This window comes from Entelurus aequoreus, linkage group LG07, assembly GCF_033978785.1.
Source record: "Entelurus aequoreus isolate RoL-2023_Sb linkage group LG07, RoL_Eaeq_v1.1, whole genome shotgun sequence".
Classification (NCBI taxonomy): Eukaryota; Metazoa; Chordata; class Actinopteri; order Syngnathiformes; family Syngnathidae; genus Entelurus; species Entelurus aequoreus.
The window spans coordinates 57,297,740-57,321,273 of NC_084737.1; the positions used below are offsets into that span (position 1 = coordinate 57,297,740).

The following is a 23,534-nucleotide window of genomic DNA, read 5'->3' on the forward strand; positions in this document are numbered from 1 at the left end:
TCATGCATCAGCCCCCCTCCTGACCTGCTTGTATACATCAGCCCGTTCTGCTCTCCTAGTTGGACATGGTGAGGTATGACAAGCGCCAGTAATACACTTAGATTTGTTTCATGGAATGTGAGGGGAGTGGGGAGCGCCACTAAAATAGGGAGGGTCTTGACCCATTTGCAACACCTCAAAGGAGATGTATTTTTCATTCAGGAGACCCACCTTCGCAACAGAGAGATTTCACGACTTAAAAGAGGCTGGATCAGCCATATTTTCCATTCAAAATTCAACGAAAGGGCCAGGGGCACAGCTATCCTTATTCGTAAAAATATTTTGTTCGAACTCAATCAAATTGTAGCACACCCGGCTGGTCGTTATATTATTGTGTCCGGAAAGCTGCAAGGCACCCCAGTCATACTCGCTAGCGTTTATGGACCCAACTGGGATGACAGTTCTTATGTGACTAAATTGTTTACATCATTTCCGAACATTGGAAACCATTTTATCATTATGGGCAGGGACTTTAACCTGGTGCAGGATCCGGTACTGGATCGATCATCTAACAAACTGGCTCCCTTATCTAATTCAGCTAAAACACTAGATACTTTCGCTAAACAGTTAGGTCTTACAGACCCGTGGAGACATGCCTCCCCTACAATTAAACAATTTTCCTATTTCTCCCATGTACATCACACTTACACTTGGATAGACTTCTTTCTTCTCGACAATAGACTACTTTCCAAAACCAAAACATGTAATTACCATAGTATTGTAATCTCGGATCATGCCCCCACCTCAGTAGACATCAATATGGACACTCAACCTAGACCCCTTAAACAATGGCGATTCAACTCAGCCTTATTAGCAGAAGACCGTTATAAGAATTTCCTACAAGATCAAATTAAGTGTTTTTTCGAACTGAACGACTCACCAGAAATCGGAAGAGGTATACTATGGGAGGCATCTAGAGCCTATATTAGAGGTCAACTTATATCTTTTGTTTCAAACCTAAATAAGACAGAGACCATTCAAATCACTGAGCTGCTCCGCAAGATTAAGGATCTTGACGATAAATACGCTTCAAACCCAGACCCGACACTATATAAAGAACGCCTTCGCCTACAAACTGACTTTGACCTTATGTCTGTCAATAGAGCGAAATTACAACTGCTCAAATCCAGACAACGATTTTTTGAATCTGGGGAAAAAGCTGGCAGGCTCTTAGCCCACCGGGTCAGGGAGGAAGCATCTTCGAGACTAATCACGTCTATTCGCTCTAACACAGGAGAACTACATACTGATCCAGCTAAGATTAATGAAACATTTGCTGCATTTTATACAACATTATATACCTCAGACTGCCCCCCTTCCTCAGATGAACTGTTTAGCGATAAAACATTCCCCCAGATAGAATGTGGGGCTGCGAGGGGCCTGGGCCAGCCCATTAGTGTCATTGAGATTACAGAAGCCATCAAATCATTACAGAGCAATAAGTCACCCGGCCCGGATGGCTTTAGTGCAGAATATTACAAAACTTTCTCCAGTGTTCTTGCTCCGGCTCTAAGAGACATGTATAATGAAGCTTTTCTGCAGCATCGCCTCCCAGAAACCTTATCGAGGGCCACCATTTCTCTCATCCTAAAAAAAGAAAAAGACCCCCTGCTTTGCAGCAGCTATAGACCAATTTCGCTCTTAAATGTAGATCTAAAAATTATATCCAAGGTTCTCGCTCTCCGGCTCCAAAGGGTGATGCCTTCCATCATCTCGTTGGATCAAACAGGTTTTATGCTAGGCCGGCAATCCTCACACAACACTCTGCGCCTCCTAAACATTATCCATTCGCCAAACCCCTCGACTCCGGAGGTGGTAGTATCCCTCGATGCGGAGAAAGCCTTTGACAGGGTTGAATGGGAATATCTATTTGAAGTGATGGGTCGGTTTGGTTTTAATGAGGATTTCATTCTCTGGGTTAAACTTTTGTACTCGTCCCCAGTAGCTTCGGTACGTACAAATAATACACTATCCGCCCCAATTTTTCTTAAAAGAGGCACTAGACAAGGTTGCCCGTTGTCTCCATTACTGTTTGCTATTGCGATAGAACCCCTTGCTCTTTGGCTGCGCGCGGAGGCAGGCTTTAAAGGTATCACCCGGTCGGACACGCTGCACAAAGTCTCGCTTTATGCGGATGACCTGCTCTTGTACATCTCGGACCCTGCTAGCTCACTCCCGGTAATATTTGACATTCTGGAGCGGTTTGGCACACACTCGGGTTACAAACTTAACTACCAAAAAAGTGAGCTGTTTCCGATTAATTCCTTAGCTAAAGATGGAGAAGAACTTTGCCCTCTTGTCTGTTTTACCACTATCTCTCGCTGGCCGGATCAATCTGATCAAGATGATCACTCTGCCTAAATTCCTCTACCTTTTTCAACATATCCCCATATTTATTACTAAATCATTTTTCGATAAATTAGACAAATCAATATCCAAATTTTTATGGGGGGCCGGATCGGCCCGAATCCGCAAGTCGGTCCTACAATCCCCCAAATCTGAAGGAGGGCTTGCACTCCCCAATTTCAGACAATACTATTGGGCGGCTAACGTACAGAAACTCCTATACTGGATGTATGGAGGCTCTCAGACCCTCCCGGCCTGGGTATCCCTCGAAACGGCGATCCCACACTCCTCATTGCATTCTTGCTTATGCTCATCACTCCCTTTCCCATTTAAAATTGAAGGCGCAAACACCATTGTATCGATCTCCATTAAAATATGGAACCAGCTACGTAAACACTTGGGTTTTCAGGGCCCATCTATATTGACCCTGCTACTTAAAAACCAATTATTTAAACCTTCCCGTACTGACCCCGCATTCATGACTTGGCACGATCATGGTATCACTACTGTGAAAGACCTCTATGCAGACGGAGTGTTGTCATCCTTCACTGAACTCTCTTCCAAATACGATTTGCCGAACTCCCACTTTTTTCGTTTTTTTCAGGCGAGGGACTTCGTAAAGAAACAGTTCCCACACTTTCCGAACCATCCTCCGGAAACTCTTATAGATACATTGTTATCTTTGAGCCCTAATCATAAAAAATGTATCTCTGTGTTATATACCTCTTTAAGTTCAGTTGCTCCAAACTCTCTATCAGTGATAAGAGCCTCGTGGGAGAGCGATCTTAATACCAACATATCCGACCAACACTGGGACTCTGCCCTGAAACTGGTTCACTCCTCCTCAATATGTGCCCGCCATAGTCTCATCCAATGCAAAGTAATCCATAAAATTCATTACACTAACTCAAAACTATCCAAAATCTACCCCACTGTTAGCAATACCTGCAATAGATGCAAACAATCTCCGGCCGATCATGTCCATATGTTCTGGTCCTGCTCTAAACTATGTTCCTTTTGGGAGGATATTTTTGACACGATCGGGAAAGCATACGGTCAAAACTTTCCCCCCAACCCATTATCAGCCATTTTTGGCGTATGCCCCGATAACATATGCCCGGTATCATTAAAACGCGCTGTTGCTTTTACGACCTTGCTGGCCAGGCGATTGATTTTGTTTAATTGGAAGCTGGCTCGCCCCCCATCACACGGCCGTTGGATTAGAGAGGTTCTCTACAACCTAAAACTAGAAAAACTTAGGTTTTCGCTAAAAGGCTCGGCTCAAGCATTTGAAAGCTCATGGAGTCCTTTCTTGCTGTATGTCAACTCTCTTGATTTATCCCCAGACGCAGATAAAAAATAATCTCCCTTTTATTTATTATTATTATTTTATTTTAATTTAATTTAATTTTTATTTTATTTTCTCCCTTTCTCTCCTTTCAGCCTGTTTGTCTGTCTCTGGCCTCGTATGTGTGTGTGTATGTGAGGATGTCTGTCTTTGTCGTCTTACTTGTTATATGATTGTGCCATATGTCCCTTGTTGGTGTGACCTGAGTGGGGTGGGAGGTTGGTTGGGGATTTGGGTTTTAAGGGAAAGGGTGTGAAGAATTTTCTGACTTTAAAATTTTACTGTTTCGACTTGCACTTTTTTCTGTATTTGAAAATGCCAATAAAAAAAGTTGGATTAAAAATACCGCGATAATAATAACTGTGATCATTTTTGTCACAATACCATGATAAGAAATGTTCATACCGTGACATCCCTACTACATCATATATAGACTTGCACTGTGTTTATAATACAAACCCCGTTTCCATATGAGTTGGGAAATTGTGTTAGATGTAAATATAAACGGAATACAATGATTTGCAAATCCTTTTCAACCCATATTCAATTGAATGCACTACAAAGACAACATATTTGATGTTCAAACTCATAAACTTTATTTTTTTTGCAAATAATAATTACCTTAGAATTTCATTGCTGCAACACATGCCAAAGTAGTTGGGAAAGGGCATGTTCACCACTGTGTTACATGGCCTTTCCTTTTAACATCACTCAGTAAACGTTTGGGAACTGAGAAGACACATTTTTGAAGCTTCTCAGGTGGAATTCTTTCCCATTCTTGCTTGATGTACAGCTTAAGTTGTTCAACAGTCCGGGGTCTCCGTTGTGGTATTTTAGGCTTCATAATGCGCCACACATTTTCAATGGGAGACAGGTCTGGACTACAAGCAGGCCAGTCTAGTACCTGCACTCTTTTACTATGAAGCCACGTTGATGTAACATGTGGCTTGGCATTGTCTTGCTGAAATAAGCAGGGGCGTCCATGGTAACGTTGGTTGGATGGCAACATATGTTGCTCCAAAACCTGTATGTACCTTTCAGCATTAATGGCGCCTTCACTGATGTGTAAGTTACCCATGTCTTGGGCACTAATACACCGCCATACCATCACAGATGCTGGCTTTTCAACTTTGCGCCTATAACAATCCGGATGGTTCTTTTCCTCTTTGGTCCGGAGGACACGACGTCCAGTTTCCAAAAACAATTTCAAATGTGGACTCGTCAGACCACAGAACACTTTTCCACTTTGTATCAGTCCATCATAGATGAGCTCAGGCCCAGCGAAGCAGACGGCGTTTCTGGGTGTTGTTGATAAATGGTTTTCGCCTTACATAGGAGAGTTTTAACTTGCACTTACAGATGTAGCGACCAACTGTAGTTACTGACAGTGGGTTTCTGAAGTGTTCCTGAGCCCATGTGGTGATATCCTTTACACACTGATGTCGCTTGTTGATGCAGTACAGCCTGAGGGATCGAAGGTCACGGGCTTAGCTGCTTACGTACAGTGATTTCTCCAGATTCTCTGAACCCTTTGATGATATTACGGACCGTAGATGGTGAAATCCATAAATTCCTTGCAATAGCTGGTTGAGAAAGGTTTTTCTTAAACTGTTCAACAATTTGCTCACGCATTTGTTGACAAAGGTGTGTACCTCGCCCCATCCTTGTTTGTGAATGACTGAGCATTTCATGGAATCTACTTTTATACCCAATCATGGCACCCACCTGTTCCTAATTTGCCTGTTCACCTGTGGGATGTTCCAAATAAGTGTTTGATGAGCATTCCTCAACTTTATCAGTATTTATTGCCACCTTTCCCAACTTCTTTGTCATGTGTTGCTGGCATCAAATTATAAAGTTAATGATTATTTGCAAAAAAAAAAAAGTTTATCAGTTTGAACATCAAATATGTTGTCTTTGTAGCATATTCAACTGAATATGGGTTGAAAATGTTTTGCAAATCATTGTATTCCGTTTATAGGCGCGAAGTTGAAAAGCCAGCATCTGTGATGGTATGGGGGTGTGTTAGTGCCCAAGACATGGGTAACTTACACATCTGTGAAGGCGCCATTAATGCTGAAAGGTACATACAGGTTTTGGAGCAACATATATTGCCATCCAAGCAACGTTACCATGGACGCCCCTGCTTATTTCAGCAAGACAACGCCAAGCCACGTGTTACATCAACCTGGCTTCATAGTAAAAGAGTGCGGGTACTAGACTGGCCTGCCTGTAGTCCAGACTTGTCTCCCATTGAAAATGTGTGGCGCATTATGAAGCCTAAAATACCACAACGGAGACCCCCGGACTGTTGAACAACTTAAGCTGTACATCAAGCAAGAATGGGAAAGAATTCCACCTGAAAAGCTTCAAAAATGTGTCTCCTCAGTTCCCAAACGTTTACTGAGTGTTGTTAAAAGGAAAGGCCATGTAACACAGTGGTGAACATGCCCTTTCCCAACTACTTTGGCACGTGTTGCAGCCATGAAATTCTAAGTTAATTATTATTTGCAAAAAAAAAAAAAAAGTTTATGAGTTTGAACATCAAATATCTTGTCTTTGTAGTGCATTCAATTGAATATGGGTTGAAAAGGATTGGCAAATCATTGTATTCCGTTTATATTTACATTCAACATAATTTCCCAACTCATATGGAAACGGTCCCTTTTGGGGTCGCAGGGGGTGCTGGAGCCTATCTCAGCTGCATTCGTGCGGAAGGCGGAGTACACGCTGGACAAGTCGTCACCTCATCACAGGGCCAACACAGATAGACAGACAACATTCAAACTCACATTCACACACTAGGGCCAATTTCAACATGTAAATGATAAAAATACATCAGTTCTGTTAAGCCATTAATGGTAGCATTAGCTCACCGGATAAATTATTTTTTGTGTACTGTCTTGGTTATTGTACATTGCGTGTAACAAAGTAGTCGGGTTTCCTGCGTATCATACCACAGAATGGAGTGCCCAAACAAAAAATCTAAATGTGTTGGTGACTCAATTTCAGTGCTTTTTTATGAAGTACAACTGCAAATAATCCACCATTGGATCAAACAAAGTTGTAACAGCATTTTTTAAGGAACACAGTTGAATTCAAGAAATAAGTTGTAGCAAAGTATGAACTTTGCTACAACTTTCCCCACTCCCTATTTGCTAACATGAGTCTTCAATGATTAAAAACAATGTTAAATGTGGATTTATCCATTTAATCAGTCCTTTATAGGGTTGTACGGTATACCAGTATTAGTATAGTACTGCGATACTAATGAATCATATTCGGTACTATACCGACTCTCAAAAGTAGCGGTCCAAGTACAGGAGCGTATTTAGTCGATACTACTATGTACATCGATATTTTTTAGCATCACAAAATCTTTTTTCTTTTTTTTTCAGATTTATATTACGTTAATAAACTCAGGTAATACGTCCCTTGACACACGAGGACTTTGGATATGACCAATGTATGATCCTGTAACGACTTGGTATCGGATTGATACCCAAACCTGTGGTATCATCCAAAACTAATGTAAAGTATCCAAACAACAGAAGAATAAGTGTTTATTACATTTTAACAGAAGTGTCGATAGAACATGTTAAAAGAGAAAGTAAGCAGATATTAACAGTAAATGAACAAGTAGATTAATAATTCATTTTCTACCACTTGTCCTCAATAATGTTGACAAAATAATAGAAAGGAAAATGACACAATATGTTACTGCATATGTCAGCAGCTAAATTAGGAGCCTTTGTTTGTTTACTTACTACTAAGAGACAAGTTATCTCGTATGTTCACTATTTTGTTTAAGGACCAACTTGCAATAAAAAACATATGTTTAATGTACCGTAAGATTTTTTGTTAAAATAAAGCCAATACTGCAATTTTTTGTGGTCCCCTCTTACTTGCCAACCTTGAGACCTCCAAATTCGGGAGATTTGGGGGCCGGGGTTAAGGGGGAGGAGTATATTTATAGCTAGAATTCACAGAAATTTAAGTATTTCTTTATTTTATATATATATATATATATATATATATATATATATATATATATATATATATATATATATATATATATATATATATATATATATATATATACAATAAATACTTGACTTTCAATTCTAGCTATATATATATATATATAATGTATTTTATATATATATATATATAATGTATTTTATTATATATATATATATATATATATATATATATATATATATATATATATATATATATATATATATATATATATATATATATATATATATATATATAAATACACATATAAATAAAGTAAATACTTGAATTTCAGTGTTCATTTATTTACACATATACACACATAACACTCCTCTCTACTCATTGTTGTATTTGAAAGTGCAATGTTTTGCAGCCAGTAGCACAGCCTTTGAAGGAGCATAGGTATGGGCAGTGTAATATTCTGGGTTGGAGTCAATAACCAGGCGAGGTGACGAAGTTACGTCTCTTTACTTCCTACTTCAGAACCGACTCCCACGCTTGCCGTCAGGGTGGGCAATACAACGTAAACCGTTGGCCAACCAAAAAGTAACCACAGAACACTATACGGTATTAGTGTTCTGTGGTTACTTTTTGATTGGCCAAGCGGACGTGACGACAGGCTGTCCTCACTCAGGTCCGCACGGACCTGGAGGGGGCGTGCCTTAAGTCTGGCTGGAAATCGGGAGAAATTCGGGAGAATGGTTTTCCCGGGAGATTTTCGGGAGAGGCACTGAAATTCGGGAGTCTCCCGGAAAATTCGGGAGGGTTGGCAAGTATGGGTCTCCTTTATTTAAGAAAGGCATAGAAAAGTACCAAAATACTGGTATCAGAACAACACTAGTCCTTTATATGTACTTCACATTGTTTTCTGCATGTAAAACTATATTTACTCTCTATGAAGTTGTTTATGTTTAAGTTTGTTTAAATCACCAACATGATTCCCGAGCACGACCACCGCTGCTGCTCACTGCTCCCCTCACCTCCCAGGGGGTGGAACAAGGGGATGTAATTTCACCACACCTAGTGTGTGTGTGACTATCAGTGGTACTTTAACGTTAACTTTATATATTAAGTGCTGGAACAAATTATTACATTTAAATATTTCTTGTGTGAAAAATTGCTTTGGTATGACGCTTTTCAGTACGGATTACTAAACCGATGTACCAGTGTAATGGATTTTGGACAGTACAAGCTTGTCTAAATGTGCACACTCAGTATTCCATCACATACTGTAATTCTCTTTATGTTTTGGCTTCAAATAAACGTGGACACGGGCAGCACGGTGGGAGAGGGGTTAGTGCGTCTGCCTCACAATACGAAAGTCCTGAATAGTCGTGAGTTCAATCCCGGCCTCGGGGATCCTTCTGTGTGGAGTTTGCATGTTCTCCCCGTGACTGCGTGGGTTCCCTACGGGTACTCCGGCTTCCTCCCACCTCCAAAGACATGCACCTGGGGATAGGTTGATTGACAACACTAAATTGGTCCTAGTGTGTGAATGTGAGTGTGAATGTTGTCTGTCCATCTGTATTGGCCCTGGGATGAGGTGGCGACTTGTCCATGGTGTACCCCGCCTTCCGCCCGAGTGTAGCTGAGATAGGCTCCAGCGACCTCGAAGGGAATAAGCGGTAGAAAATGGATGGATGGATGGATAAACGTGGACACATTATTCGGGTGCCAATATTCTGCAGCATTTTTGCAACCATCCCGCATCGACAACTAAAGGGGCTGAGCAGCGGCTAGAGACTGCGGCTGAGCCTTAACTCACGCACAATGACGTGCGCTGTGTTCGACCCCCACTCACTGGACCAGGAGCATCCCACATTTTCCGTGCGACACGCACACGCGTGGGGCTGTGTGGAGGAATGCAACGCGCACTGATGCATCAACCTGCAGAACGGGGCGATGCAACAAAAAAATAAATCCCCTCACACACTGGAAATAACGCCGGTTGCGAACCTGGCAGAGATCGTGGCTCGAAACACGAGGAAAAGCATTAGCCAGGTATCCAAAGAAAGGGAAGGGGGTCGGTGTAGCCGAAACCCAAAGATCGCGTCTGCTTCCCGGCTGAAAATATCACCGAACCGCCATGGAAGCGCGCATCTTTTTTCAGGCTCTCGTTATAAGCATGCTATTATATTATTATTATTACATTTTGTTAAATGTCTTTAAAAGTGCGGCACTAATAGCATACAATAGATTTTTCCCACAGTCTAAATGTTACGTGAATACACCTTTGTCACATTTTTCAAAGACCCTCGCTAGCGTTAACGCGGCAACCACCATTGTTAATAACAACAACATTAATGATGATTAAAAAAAAGCCACCAATCTCAGCACTCACTTTCGAAGCTGCTCCCGCATTGTCGCCCGCCGGTCAGGCAGAACCGAGCCGATGTCCCCCGAAATCCCTTCCGCGGTCTGACTCGGCGTCTTCACAAGCACCAGGACAACCGTGCTGGAGCTTGTCCGTGCTTTGCAGGGGCTGACTCCCGAGTCAAGTCACACACGGTTACAACAAGGGCCGCTTCCGCTCCACCGTTTTCAAAATAAAAGTTTGGTTCGAAGCAGAAATCTTATTACCCAGTTGCAATTGGCACACACAGGGATGATGTAAATATAGCCTATTACTGGCTTGATGTTAATAATAACATTATATTTAGACAAGGCTTCACCACAAATGGCCTTTTTCAAATTCTCAAGTGCATTTTAATTTAGCTTGGTTTACCTCTGCCTTTTCTCTAGCTAAAATGAGAAACAGCCCGATATTCTTATGTAATAATTTCAGCGCCTACTACTAAGCCCATCCAATGCAGCGAGACCGGATGAAACATTTATTTTGACAAAAACGTCCAACTTCTGGTCGAGCTCGCTTTTTAGCCCGGCTGCTTGACGCCACTGAGGAGGAACTCCCCATCCCCCATTCTGCTGTTTGCTTAAGGAAAGCAGCTGAGACGCTCCCAAAAAGCTTGCAGGTCCTTCCAGGGAAAAGGAAGAGGCAAATAAATAAGTAAATAAATACACGAAAGAAAGAATACATTGGAACAAAGCCTTAGAGTAAAATAATGAGATGTGTTGAAAAAGAAAAGTTTTTAAAAATACACCAGCACCAAAACCCTGTTATTTATTGGCCAAGTATGAACAGTCACTTTCTTTATCTTTTTGGTGTGTGAATATGCTTCAATATATTTCTCACCAATGCCCCCTGTTTTTGTTTTTTTCATGACTATTTCATTCCGAATTGTATTCTATTCCAAGAAATGTAACTTTTGACATGTAAAGTAAATAATTAAACAAATGCTCCTAAGAAAAGCTAAAAGGTCGACCTAGAACGTATGTAAGTAATGTTCATAACAACACCTAAGTGAAATTGTGGACAAAAATGAAACAAATAAACTAATCAAGTGTGGGCAGGGGGAGCTAGAGGCACTTTGTGCAAGACCACTTCGGCCAAACCCCATAACTTCTCAGCACATTTTCTAGCCAATCCTCATTTTTGCTACTCTAATTTGTCCCTGAGCAGTTAGGACTGTTTCACACTGTGATTCTCAAACTGTAGTACGTGGACTCCATCTAGTGGTACGCCAAAGAATGACTTAATTAAATATTCAAACACTGTGTTACTGTTCAAACTGTGTGTAATGTTACAGTGGCCAAAAATATTAAATATACTAATAAATCAGCGCTGTCCAAATTAAGGCCAAGAGTGGCCCGCTGGCATCTGAGACATCCAGAGTTTAATAAAGAATCTGGGTCGGAGCTTAATTTTTAGATATGTGACAACCTAATTGCTGCATTTGTATCGCCATCTTGTGGTGAGTGTTAGCATAACTGGTCAATGAACAAGAAATTAACTTTGATGTATTAAGAGCGCACCTTTCCCACTTACAAATAAACTGCAAATTACACAGAAAGTCAACACACATGGTCACACAACAGAACCCAATCACTTTGTGGATTATATAAAACATGTCCTAGCACACGCACTACCGTTCAAAAGTTTGGGGTGACATTGAAAAGTCCTTATTTTTGAAGGAAAAGCACTGTACTTTTCAATGAAGATAACTTTAAACTAGTCTTAACTTTAAAGAAATACACTCTATACATTGCTAATGTGGTAAATGACAATTCTAGCTGCAAATGTCTGGTTTTTGGTGCAATATCTACATAGGTGTATAGAGGCCCATTTCCAGAAACTATCACTCCAGTGTTCTAATGGTACAATGTGTTTGCTCATTGGCTCAGAAGGCTAATTGATGATTAGAAAACCCTTGTGCAATCATGTTCACACATCTGAAAACAGTTGAGCTTGTTACAGAAGCTACAAAACTGACGTTCCTTTGAGCAGATTGAGTTTCTGGAGCATCACATTTGTGGGGTCAATTAAACGCTCAAAATGGCCAGAAAAACAGAACTTTCATCTGAAACTCGACAGTCTATTCTTGTTCTTAGAAATGAAGGCTATTCCACAAAATTGTTTGGGTGACCCCAAACTTTTGAACGGTAGTGTACATTATTTAAAGTTACAGCCATTTAAATTCACAACAGTGCCTGATGGGAAATGCAAAACACTCTCCAGACTTCGACATGTTTGCCGCATTTTAGCAACTTGATAGGTTTGATTGACTACAAAACTTTAAGGAGGTTGTGACGTAAGTAAACAAGGTACTAGGAGTCAAACTTTCACATACTCTTAATATTTAATGTTTTATTTAGAGATGTCCGATAATATCGGCAGGCCGATATTATCGGCCGATAAATGCTTTAAAATGTAATATAGGAAATTATCGGTATCGTTTTTTTTATTATCGGTATCGTTGTTTTTTTTGTTGTTGTTTTTTTTCTTTATTAAATCAACATAAGAAACACAAGATAGACTTATAATTAGTACACTAAACCAAAAAACCTCCCTCCCCCATTCACACAAAAGGGTTGTTTCTTTCTGTTATTAATATTCTGGTTCCTACATTATATATCAATATATATCAATACAGTCTGCAAGGGATACAGTCCGTAAGCACACATGGTTGTGCGAGCTGCTGGTCCACTAATAGTACTAACCTTTAACCGTTAATTTTACTCATTTTCATTAATTACTAGTTTCTATGTAACTGTTTTTATATTGTTTTACTTTCTTTTTTATTCAAGAAAATGTTTTTAATTTATTTATCTTATTTTATTAATATTTTAAAAAGGACCTTATCTTCACCATACCTGGTTGTCCAAATTAGGCATAATAATGTGTTAATTCCACGACTGTGTATATCAGTATCGGTTGATATCGGCATCGGTTGATATCGGTATCGGTAATTAAAGAGTTGGACAATATCGGAATATCGGCAAAAAGCCATTATCGGACATCCCTAGTTTTATTGTTTATAATTCATATTGTAGTGTCATTAGGGTCTTTATATATGTATGCAACTGTATTATATTACATATATACATACACATATATATGTATATATACACACATATACATATACACGCATACGCACACTCGCACACACATAAATATGTATAGTTACTTTACATGTAGTCAGCTTTCCGCCCATGGCTAAAACATTTTAGCTCCAAGTCAAAAAGTTTGGACACCCCTGTGTTATAAATAACCATACTTGCCAACCCTCCCGTTTTTAGCGGGAGAATCCCGATATTCAGCGCCTCTCCCGACAACCTCCCGACAGAGATTTTGTCCCGACAAACTCCCGGTATTCAGCCGGAGCTGGAGGCCACGCCCCCCCCAAAAAAAGTCTGCCGCAGCTGCGATTGGACCTGACCAGCCTCCGGGTACAAGTACTGGAGTACCAATTGCTTGCCAGGGAAGATCTTCCCCAGGAAGCAAGGATTGACCGGTTTTGGGCCATGCTAGGGAGAGATGGAAGATTCCACACTCTCGTGCATTTGATGAAAGCACTTTTGTGCGTGCCACACAGCAATGCATCATCAGAGAGGGTGTTCAGCATGGTTAGAAAAATAGTGACAGAGAATAGAAAGAGGATGGACAATTCAACCCTTAACAAAGCATTGTACTTTCAAGTACAACAATGAGTAGATGAGTGTTGTGTGTGTGTGTGTGTGTATATGTGTAAATAAATTAACACTAAAATTCAAGTATTTCTTTTATTTATATAATAAAATCAATATATATATATATATATATATATATATATATATATATATATATATATATATATATATATATATATATATATATATATATATATATATATATATATGTAACGGTGTAGAAACAGACGTTCATTATGCTTGATTAAATTATGAATGAAGTGTTGCAACAGCGCCTGTTGCTGGCGAGAAGTGGTATGTACTTTACCTGCGGGAAGCGCTCAGAACTGTGACGCCTTCCAATTGATAATCCCGTGACCCAAGTGGACTCACAGTCTCACAATTTGCACTGTTTTGCAGGACACTGTAATAAAATAAATTCATAATCCACCTGGTGCCAGTGATATGTTGAAGCGACAGCAGTGTGGAGCTGCATTTTGCCACATACAGTTGTGGACCGTCACACACACACATATATATATATATATATATATATATATATATATATATATATATATATACTTGAGTTGGTGAATTCTAGCTGTAAATATACTCTCCTCTTAACCACGCCCCTAACCACGCCCCCCACCCCCCGACCAAGCCCCCCCCCCCACCTCCCGATATTGGAGGTCTCAAGGTTGGCAAGTATGTAAATAACCTCTGTCTTGTTTTTAATGAATATTTAAGCCTATTACACTACTGTATTTTAATGTTTGTCATTGTGGTGGTACTTGGAAAGCCAAGTGTTTTCTGAGGCTTATCTTGGTGAAAAAAGCTTGAGAACCACTGGTCTACCAAGCATCGCACAATCACGTCCTCACTTCCTTGTTTGCATCTGATCGACTTTGCGTGAGCGGTATGTGGTGTCGGTATCACACCTGTGGAGGTCGCTCATCTGACAAACATATCCTGACCTGACAAAATAAATGCTGAGCACAGATAAATATGAATCTTTTTTTCTGTCTAATCCTTGCGGCGCCCCCTTCATTGCCTATGTGGGCCATAGCTAAACCCATCACTGAGTGTGAAGCATTGTCTTTTTTTTTTTGCTTAGTTTGTAGACTTCAGTCTTACTGAGTACTTCTTGGTTCATCAAGGATGAGAAGGATCATTGTGGTTCCATCTCAATTTGCGCACTTCCATACTTACACTTCTTACTTCCGACTTCTTTAGAGTCCGCGTTAATACTGAGGAGTAAGGTATAATGCATTGCACACTCAGTGCCTGGATGTTGAACTTAAAATGTGCAAAATGGTGTGTGTGCAGTGTGGACAATTAACACCCTCAATAGTTTGTTTTATTAATGCTGGCGTGTTTGTGTGTATGAGCCACAGTGTTGTTGAATCCCTGCCGGGTGCATTTTTAGTGAAAAAGAATAGGTTGATTTTGCAGGTTGTTTTTCAAAGCCTGTGTGTGCTTGTGTGGTTGACTAGTGCACTCACAGTGTCTTGGTCATCTGGTCAGGTCCAGTTTCTTCTCTGCATGTGGAGATAAAAAACCTGTCACTTCACTCTCCTCTCTTCCATGCAACTAAACCTCTATCTTCTCGTCGTTTCGAGTGAATTAGTTCTGGGCTTCGCTCAGTTAAAGACACGGCAACGATGCGAGTAGCCAATGACATGAAAAAAACAGCGTGAGAGAAGCAAGAAGTTATTGCACCAACAATGGTGGTGCACTTGATAAGCAACAATTCAGAATAACATAACTTATGATGTCGAAAACATTTTAGCATGCAATGCATTGTTAATGTTTTTGACACTTAATTGCAGAAAAGTTACAGACAAGTCTATACCATTGTGTATTTTATTTTTTATCAAACCATGCTCAGAAAATCAGAAAATGGCTGTGTCTCAAATGGAATACTTCCGTCAGTACACTTCAAAAAGTATACCATATACACCAGGGATGGGCAATTCATTTTTACCGGGGGCCGCATGAGCAACCCGAGCACTGCTGGAGGGCCACATCAACAATATTTCAATTACATTTTGCTCAATATTATTTTTGATATATACCGTAAGATAAATAATAATAATAATAATTATTATTATTATTATTAATAATAATAATAATAATACTTTCATTTAACCTAACTTAACTTTATACCAAAAGTACTGCTTTGGAAATCATTTGTACCCCTTTCAGAGATCACATTTAGTTCCCCTTAAACATCCTCATGTTGCACAATGAAATGTAAGCATAGGATGAAGTGTGCATTCCTGTAACTTTCTCTAGTAACAGCATTCCATGATTAATATAAATAAATTAACATTAATAATAAATGACAGTAGAATAAGCACACGTATGACTGAGGAGTCATAGTGTAACTTTGTGTGGCGTTTGAGTTGTCCGACTTTTTGTGTGGCCATAAACGCACCAATGGTTTAGTGCTATGCGTGTTGGTGACAGATGACAAGTTGGTTTTGGCCTGGTTTGTACGGCAGAAAATGACTAGTTTTTCGAGATAGAAGTGTTTTACTCATGTTTTTGGTGTGGTTATGGCCGAATATAAACAGTTTTGCTCAATAAAGTGATCGATATAATTCCTGGCCTCGAAGCATCTCGATAGACGTTACAATAATTGAACTGTGTTTAATTGAACGGTGTTGACGAACACCGTTAGGGCCGCTTGTTGTCACTGTCACTCAGAGTTGCATAGCAAAATTACACAGAATAAATGTGTTTATTTTGTTTAGAATTCAGATGTGATTTGATTTGGTGCGCGGCATATATTTGCTGTGCGCAGAAGACGCTTGAGCAGTGCGCAATTGCGCAGGCGCGCACATTAGAGGGAACGTTGCTTTGCAGTCCATGTCTTGTTGAAAACACGCCATTCGTCATCAACTTTTCTCTTTTTAGCGTCTCGGGTGTAAACCGTGCATCACTTGTCGCTGTGCACCTTCACTCACAGGTTACACACGGACATACGCACATAAATAACACTTTTCAAAATAAAAGCAGCACAGTTGTATTGCGCGCACGACATAGATTTTTTTTAAACTTTATTTTGTAATTTGTGATTGCAGCTGTTCACATTCACTCACAATCACACACGCACATACGTCCACACGGAAGTAATACAAATAACGCTTTTCAAAACAAAAGCAGCACCGTTGTATTGCACACTCGACATAGATACTTTTTAAAATTTATTTTGTAATTTATGATTGGTCTCACGCGGGCCGGACAGGGACGCACAAAGGGCCGGATATACACGGTGTAGTTAGTTCTTGAAGGCATAGATTTTGACAGTATAAAGCTGTCCCAGATCCATTACTACCGTTGGGCACTTACCGGAAATGACGATCGCAAAATGTTTATGCTTGTCCCCTTTTTACTTGTTAATTGCAACCACTCGACTTAGTCTCTCTCCATCTGCTACGTAGCCAAGGGGGGTTTATTGATGGTGGTAAATGTCCACTACTGCACACTCACCATTTTAGATGTTAGAGTGCACTATCCGGGTACTGACAGTGCACTGCATTTTGCTACCCTTCTCAGTGTGAACACACTTGTGCGCTCAAAAGACTAAGGGCCTGATTTACTAAAGGTTTGCGTGTACTAAAACACGTGCAAACCTGATAGCACACGCAAAGCTGATGTACTAGCCCTTTGAGACACTTGTGATTTAGGGATATATAAATAAACATTGATTGATTGATTGATTGATACTAAACGTTTGTAAAGTGGATTGCGTCTGTTACGTGAGCAGAATAAGGCGTGCAATTCATTATGCGTCTCAGTCTTCATTCATATGCAAAATATATGCTGATCATCAAAACAGCCACAATACTGGGAGGAAAAGATGCAAATACATTTTTTTAGCATGCACAATGGGATTTATCAACACTTACCATCATTTTGCAAGCACCATTTTGCGAGCACTATTTGGCGTTCATATTTAGTAACAGTGCAAACTGACAGTTGCACACGTGGCTGCAGATTCAGTGCATGAGCTGCACTGACAGACGATGTACGGCTGAGAATCCTCTGTCCTACGTTTGTGTTAACATTTTGGTGGACGGTTAGAAATAAAAAATGTTAGACATATCATCTATTCAGCAATTTCCTTTTGTAATTGTATTGCTACCGGATAACTTAAGGGGCTGTTTAAAATTAATTAAATTGATGCATTTTGGTGTCTCCTGGCCTTTTTTTTATGTGGTTCGCTTTAAATATTTAAGAAATAGATCACTACAACATACCTCCTACATAAAAAGATGTCTTTCATTATGTATTTTCTTGCGCTTTAAGCCATTCCAAACGCACAAACGCGATCCACAGCCTCACGCACAGAATGTGAAAGTGAAAGAAAGTGTCAGAAAGTTTCAGTGTGCATGTTTCTGTTGTCTCGATTGTGAATCAGAAAATGTGTGACAGATTATAGATATGGGCTGTTGGTACAACCCATCGCACACAGGTAGCAGCTTGATAACACGAAGGAAATGATCAAGTGTCTCTGTGGTAAAAGCCCCGTATGCATGTAAAATCTTCATTTAAATCAGGCGGTCTGCACCACTTTTTAATTGCACATGGTACACACTATTGTATTTTTTGCACACAATAGTTAGCATGTGGTATTTGGATCTTAGTAAATCAGGGCCTAAGTGTAAGTATGGAAGTGCACGGATTGAGACACAGCCAATGTGTTTTGTTAGTTCCTTCCATTGACAAATGCTAACTTTATTAATTACAAGGGATTTTGACAAGTGGCATCATTTCCACCAAAATCATCCAAGTAACTAGCAGAATTTGGAATATTTCACAATTTTGGACGCAGTGGACAGACAACTACATTTGTCTTCCCAATACACAAGAAGACAACCGTTAAATATAGATCAGTGGTTCTTAACCTGGGTTCGATCGAAGCCTAGGGGTTCGGTGAGTCGGGCTCAGGGGTTAGGCGGAGGTCAAGACACACCCGACTCATCGTGTAAATAAAAACTTCTCCCTATTGGCGTATTACGGATACGGCAACAGCATAAGTCACACTGATTTGCAGGTGTGTAATTTGTTGTGAGTTTATGCAGTGTGTTGGTTTTGTTGTTTGAACAAGGTGATGTTCATGCACGGTTCATTTTGTGCACCAGTAATAAAACATGGTAACACTTTAGTATGGGGAACATATTCACCATTAATTAGTTTCTTATTAACATGAAAATTAGTAACATATTGGCTATTAACTAGTCATTATTAAGTACTTATTAATGCCTTATTCTGCATGGCCTTATTATAACCCTAACCCTCTAACCCTGGCCCTAACCCTAACCAAATAACTCTAAATTAAGTCTTTGTTACTTAGAATATGTTCCCCTAGTGTCCAAAAAACTCTAAATTAAGTCTTTGTTACTTAGAATATGCTCCCCATACTAAAGTGTTACCAAAAACATATAACTTTGTCTTGAATTTGAAAAAAAACCTTTTAGTTTTCACAAAAGAAGGGTTCGGTGAATGCGCATATGAAACTGGTGGGGTTCGGTACCTCCAACAAGATTAAGAACCACTGATATAGATGGATGGCTAGATGAATAGATAGATGGACAGAGAGATGGATGGATGATGGCTAGATGGATGGAAAAAGGAATGAATAGATGATAGATAGATGGATGACGGATAGATAGAATGATGATAGATATATGGATGGTTGTGCATCCATTGCGCACATCATGTACATATTGATGCGGAAGTTGTAACCGTGTTATCCAAATACAACAGTGCTCTTGTCCACCATTTAACATTTAAAGTGGGTAAAATAAATATTTGATACCCTGTTGATTTTGTAAGTGTCCATCTTTACAAAGATAAGAACTGTACATATTTTTATGGTAGTTGTGTTTCAACGGAGAAAGGCAGAATGTACAATAAATAAACATCCAGAAAAAAACACTATATGTAGGTTATTATTAAATGTGTATTTGATCGGGGGAAAGTTAAAAAAAAAAACAGGCTTTAAAAATAGGCAAAGAAACCCTTGTTTATGTGACAGGTGTCTTTTAACCAGATAATGAGCTTAAATTTGGACTACTTTCTTAAAGGGTGTATTTCATTGACAGATAACGACAAACAAAGCTGCAATAAACATTATGAATTGTTCACATCTTTGTTACAAAATCATCAGGGGATCAAGTACTTATTTAGCCCACTGTATATTCTGTCTTCACAAGCCATTACTTTCAACACAAAGAAACTGCAACTTTGAGACAACTTTGTTTTCTCGGGGTTCAAAACACTATAAATGTGGAAAAAATGACAAGCCACTTATATTTAAAAATGGCCCATTAGCCTTTTCCTATTCACCATTTACATGCAGTAAGTAGTAAATTGATCCTATTTGAGGGCAACAGCACATAAGCTTATTTATATATTTTGTACATTAACATTTAAATGATAACAATCATAAAAAAACAACAACTGCACATATATGATAATATTAAGAAGCAAGTCAAATTCAACGGCACACACGTGACATTTTTTTTATGTATTTTAGATGCAAGCTTGCTGAAATTGCACTACTTACTTAATGTAGTAGGGTACGTTGTTTGGGGAGACCCTCTGCTCGAAGGGTCTGTCAACGGATCCTGCAGAAACAGAAGGTGGGGGCCGGCTCAGACACATACAGTCTAAAAACTTCTCTTGGAGTAAAATGATCAGTACGTTGGAACCCGTTAAAGTCAATATCCCTCAGATTGAGTGACACACATCAACACAAGTGGTTGTCGACATGAGCCAAACTAGCCATTGCTTGCATATTTACTTGTGACTTTTTCCAGAGAAATAAGCAAAATGGGTCATAAGGGATTTTTCAACCTACGGCAGTTTGTTTACATTAGTTTCCTCCCTATTAGTGCAAAATTGTACTTTGGGTTTTGCAGAAAGGATGAGGAAAGAACGTCCAAGAAGTCTATCGCCAAAGAAGAAAATATCATTGGTCCTATGCCAAAGCTTTGAAGTTAAGTAACAATTATTTTCCTGTTGCTCCTTCAACCCTTCTTCCTTTTTATAAAATAGATTCTGACATAACCACAAATCTGCTTTTGCAAAAAACTATGGGCATAATTTACAACACTCCAAGACATGTCGACATAAAGGAACCCATTTTACATAGAAATGATCCCTTTGGGTCTCACATTTTATGTTGACCATGTTTGTTGATGTCGGGCACACTGTGATAATAAGAAGCCCTGGCTGGTCGTCGTCGACATAAGTGATTAGCGACATAACTGAAAACTAAACAACCTTTGCTGACAAATTTACTTTGACCAGCATCATGAGGAAAACGAGTGATAACAAAAATTGTTTGTTGACAGAATTCTTCTCCATTTGTGCAAATTTTTGTTTAAATTATTCTGTTTTCATAAGACATTCTATATTCTTATCCAACATATAAAAACATTTAATAAATATAATTAAAAGTGCAATACTTACAGAACTGTGTTGCCTGTTTCTAATTTTAGCAGACTAAAGTGTATTGTGGCACGCTCATCCTCACAATTTTCTTTTATCAAGCTTCCACTGTTTCCATCATTCTTTCAACAGTTTCCTTAATTTTCTGGGTGAATAACTCACTAGAAGTTAATGATAGATCCAGGCATGAAAAAGAAGGTATCTATGACGATGTACAAGTACCATTCTAGTCCACAACTGCCTCACCACCTTTGTGGTCTCACCATTTTACAGTGCTACAGTATGAAACATGTCTACATGAAAAATGACACTGTATATTGGAACGTCATCCCCTGAGATGTTGCCCTTATGAAGGGGTTTCAATCAGGCAAGCTGTAATTAAACCCAGTGATGAGAACAGCAGCTTAATACACAAACATAAATGATGCACACACGAAAAGTGCATCAAGGTTCTGCTTCGCTAGCGCGGCCTTTTACAGCTTATAAACGCACCTGCAGATTGTTGGCCACACAAATAGTTACCTTGAGGTTCAATGATTAGCCCTGTGGGGTACATTCGTGTTGGACAATGAAGGACACATGATTGCATCCCGATATCTAATTGCGTATGTTGCAGAGACTAGACAAGCATGTCATGTAAATAAACTCTTGTACTCTTGGACAGATGCACACAAAAGAGTAAAAATTTAGAAAAACATCAACCCCTACAGTATCTACACCCATAGGGTGCACCACAAATGTAATATACGGTTATGTTACGTGTTTTTGGACTGTACTGAATGCAGGTTGAGTTCCACTTGTACATTATGACATTTATTCTTTAAATACAACTGATTAATCCGCTTTTTTGAAGAATACTACATTGTAGGTGATCAGTACAAAACTTAGTTCATACCTAAATAGATGCAAGCCTTGAGTCTTCGATCATATTGACATTCAAAGACAAGCCTAAGAAATACTGTGGCAAAAGTGTGTGTTTTACTCGCCGTGAAGGAGGCCAAAGTCTCTGTGTGCATCCATCAGCTGCTTCAAGTGGTCTTCAACTGAGACCTGATTAAAGAAAAAACAAACAATCAGTGAAATACAAGAGCCCTGCATCATTATAATATCTGTTTTCATAGGTGCAGCAAGGTTCAGGTGATAGAATGATCTTACACCAACCGGAAGGTTGCAGGTTTGATTCTCAGTCCTGAGTATCGTTGCGCAAGATAATGACCCCACAGTTGCTAAATCATCAGTAGCTGATGACTTAGAGTACCTTGATGGTAAGGAATCGCTATACAGATGAAAGTCCATCTACCATTACCATTACCAAGATCAATACATGCACTGTACGGCAAAAATGACAAAAACACATCCGTTATTGTCAAAAAGTTTGCCAACAAAAACGACAAAACAGCAATGCTGAAGCAGGGAAATACGTTGAAAAGAACAAACACCTACATAAATGAGCATCCGACAAAGAAATACAGACATAGACAAGAAAGCAGAAAAATATTCAAAAGTGCTTGGAGCACCAACTGCAAAGTTGAATGCTGTCACCTTTATTTCATATTTTTTTTAATTAATTAATTTATTTTTTGTCCTGTCCAGCTTCTCAGGCAAATCATACAGTAGATGTAGATGCCTGTTCAGATTTACTTTACAAAAGAGAAGTGTAGGATACTTCTCTTGTTGCCTTATTTGTATTTGACTTTATTAAATGTATTTATATTATCATTTGGTGCAGCCGGGCCGGAGCAGGAGGGGATAGAAAGAGAACAAAAGGAAGACAGAGGGGGAAATTGTGGGGACAAGAGGGGGATAAGACAGAGAGACAAAAAAAACAACAGCAAACACAACAATAACAACAACAACAATAGAGCAACATCAGCAATTATGATAAGTACAAATATGATGGTAAAAATGATAGCAAAGAAGCAGTTAGCGAAATAAATAATAATACAGAAATGACAATGAGCATTATTACACTACAAATGGAGCAATACAAATACCAATAGTAATAGCGCAATTGATAATCAACAATACCAATAATTTACCTCTATTATCAACAATACAGTTGTTCAAATGCAACAATACATATACGTAATGATAACTACAGATACAAAAGAATGCAGAAAAATGGAGGGGAAGAAAGATAAATAACCTATATTAACCTTGTAGATTGTTATAGTAACAATAGGTTAAGCTTTGTCAGTGTGCCATGTGTTATACCCAGTTTCCCTTAGGGCAACAACGTTAATATATGTTTGATGAAACGTGATTATGTGCATGAGTGTATGTATGTATATGTACTTGTATATGTACAGAA

General features: G+C 39.2%; 1 protein-coding gene across 8 annotated transcripts in view; it reads right to left on the reverse strand.

The window, feature by feature from the left end:
• dmd (dystrophin) overlaps window positions 1–23,534 on the reverse strand; it is a 565,648-nt gene that overhangs the window by 82,784 nt on the left and 459,330 nt on the right. For 6 of the 8 annotated variants that reach the window (XM_062054059.1, XM_062054057.1, XM_062054061.1 and 3 more), the window contains 3 exons: window positions 22,210–22,273; window positions 20,337–20,397; window positions 15,262–15,297 (listed from right to left, as the gene is read on the reverse strand). In XM_062054059.1, the coding sequence (XP_061910043.1) occupies window positions 15,262–15,297; window positions 20,337–20,397; window positions 22,210–22,273 (161 nt within the window). Of the gene's footprint in view, window positions 1–10,094; window positions 10,223–15,261; window positions 15,298–20,336; window positions 20,398–22,209; window positions 22,274–23,534 lie in introns of those variants that run through there. The other 2 variants (XM_062054060.1, XM_062054065.1) reach the window with 2 other exon arrangements.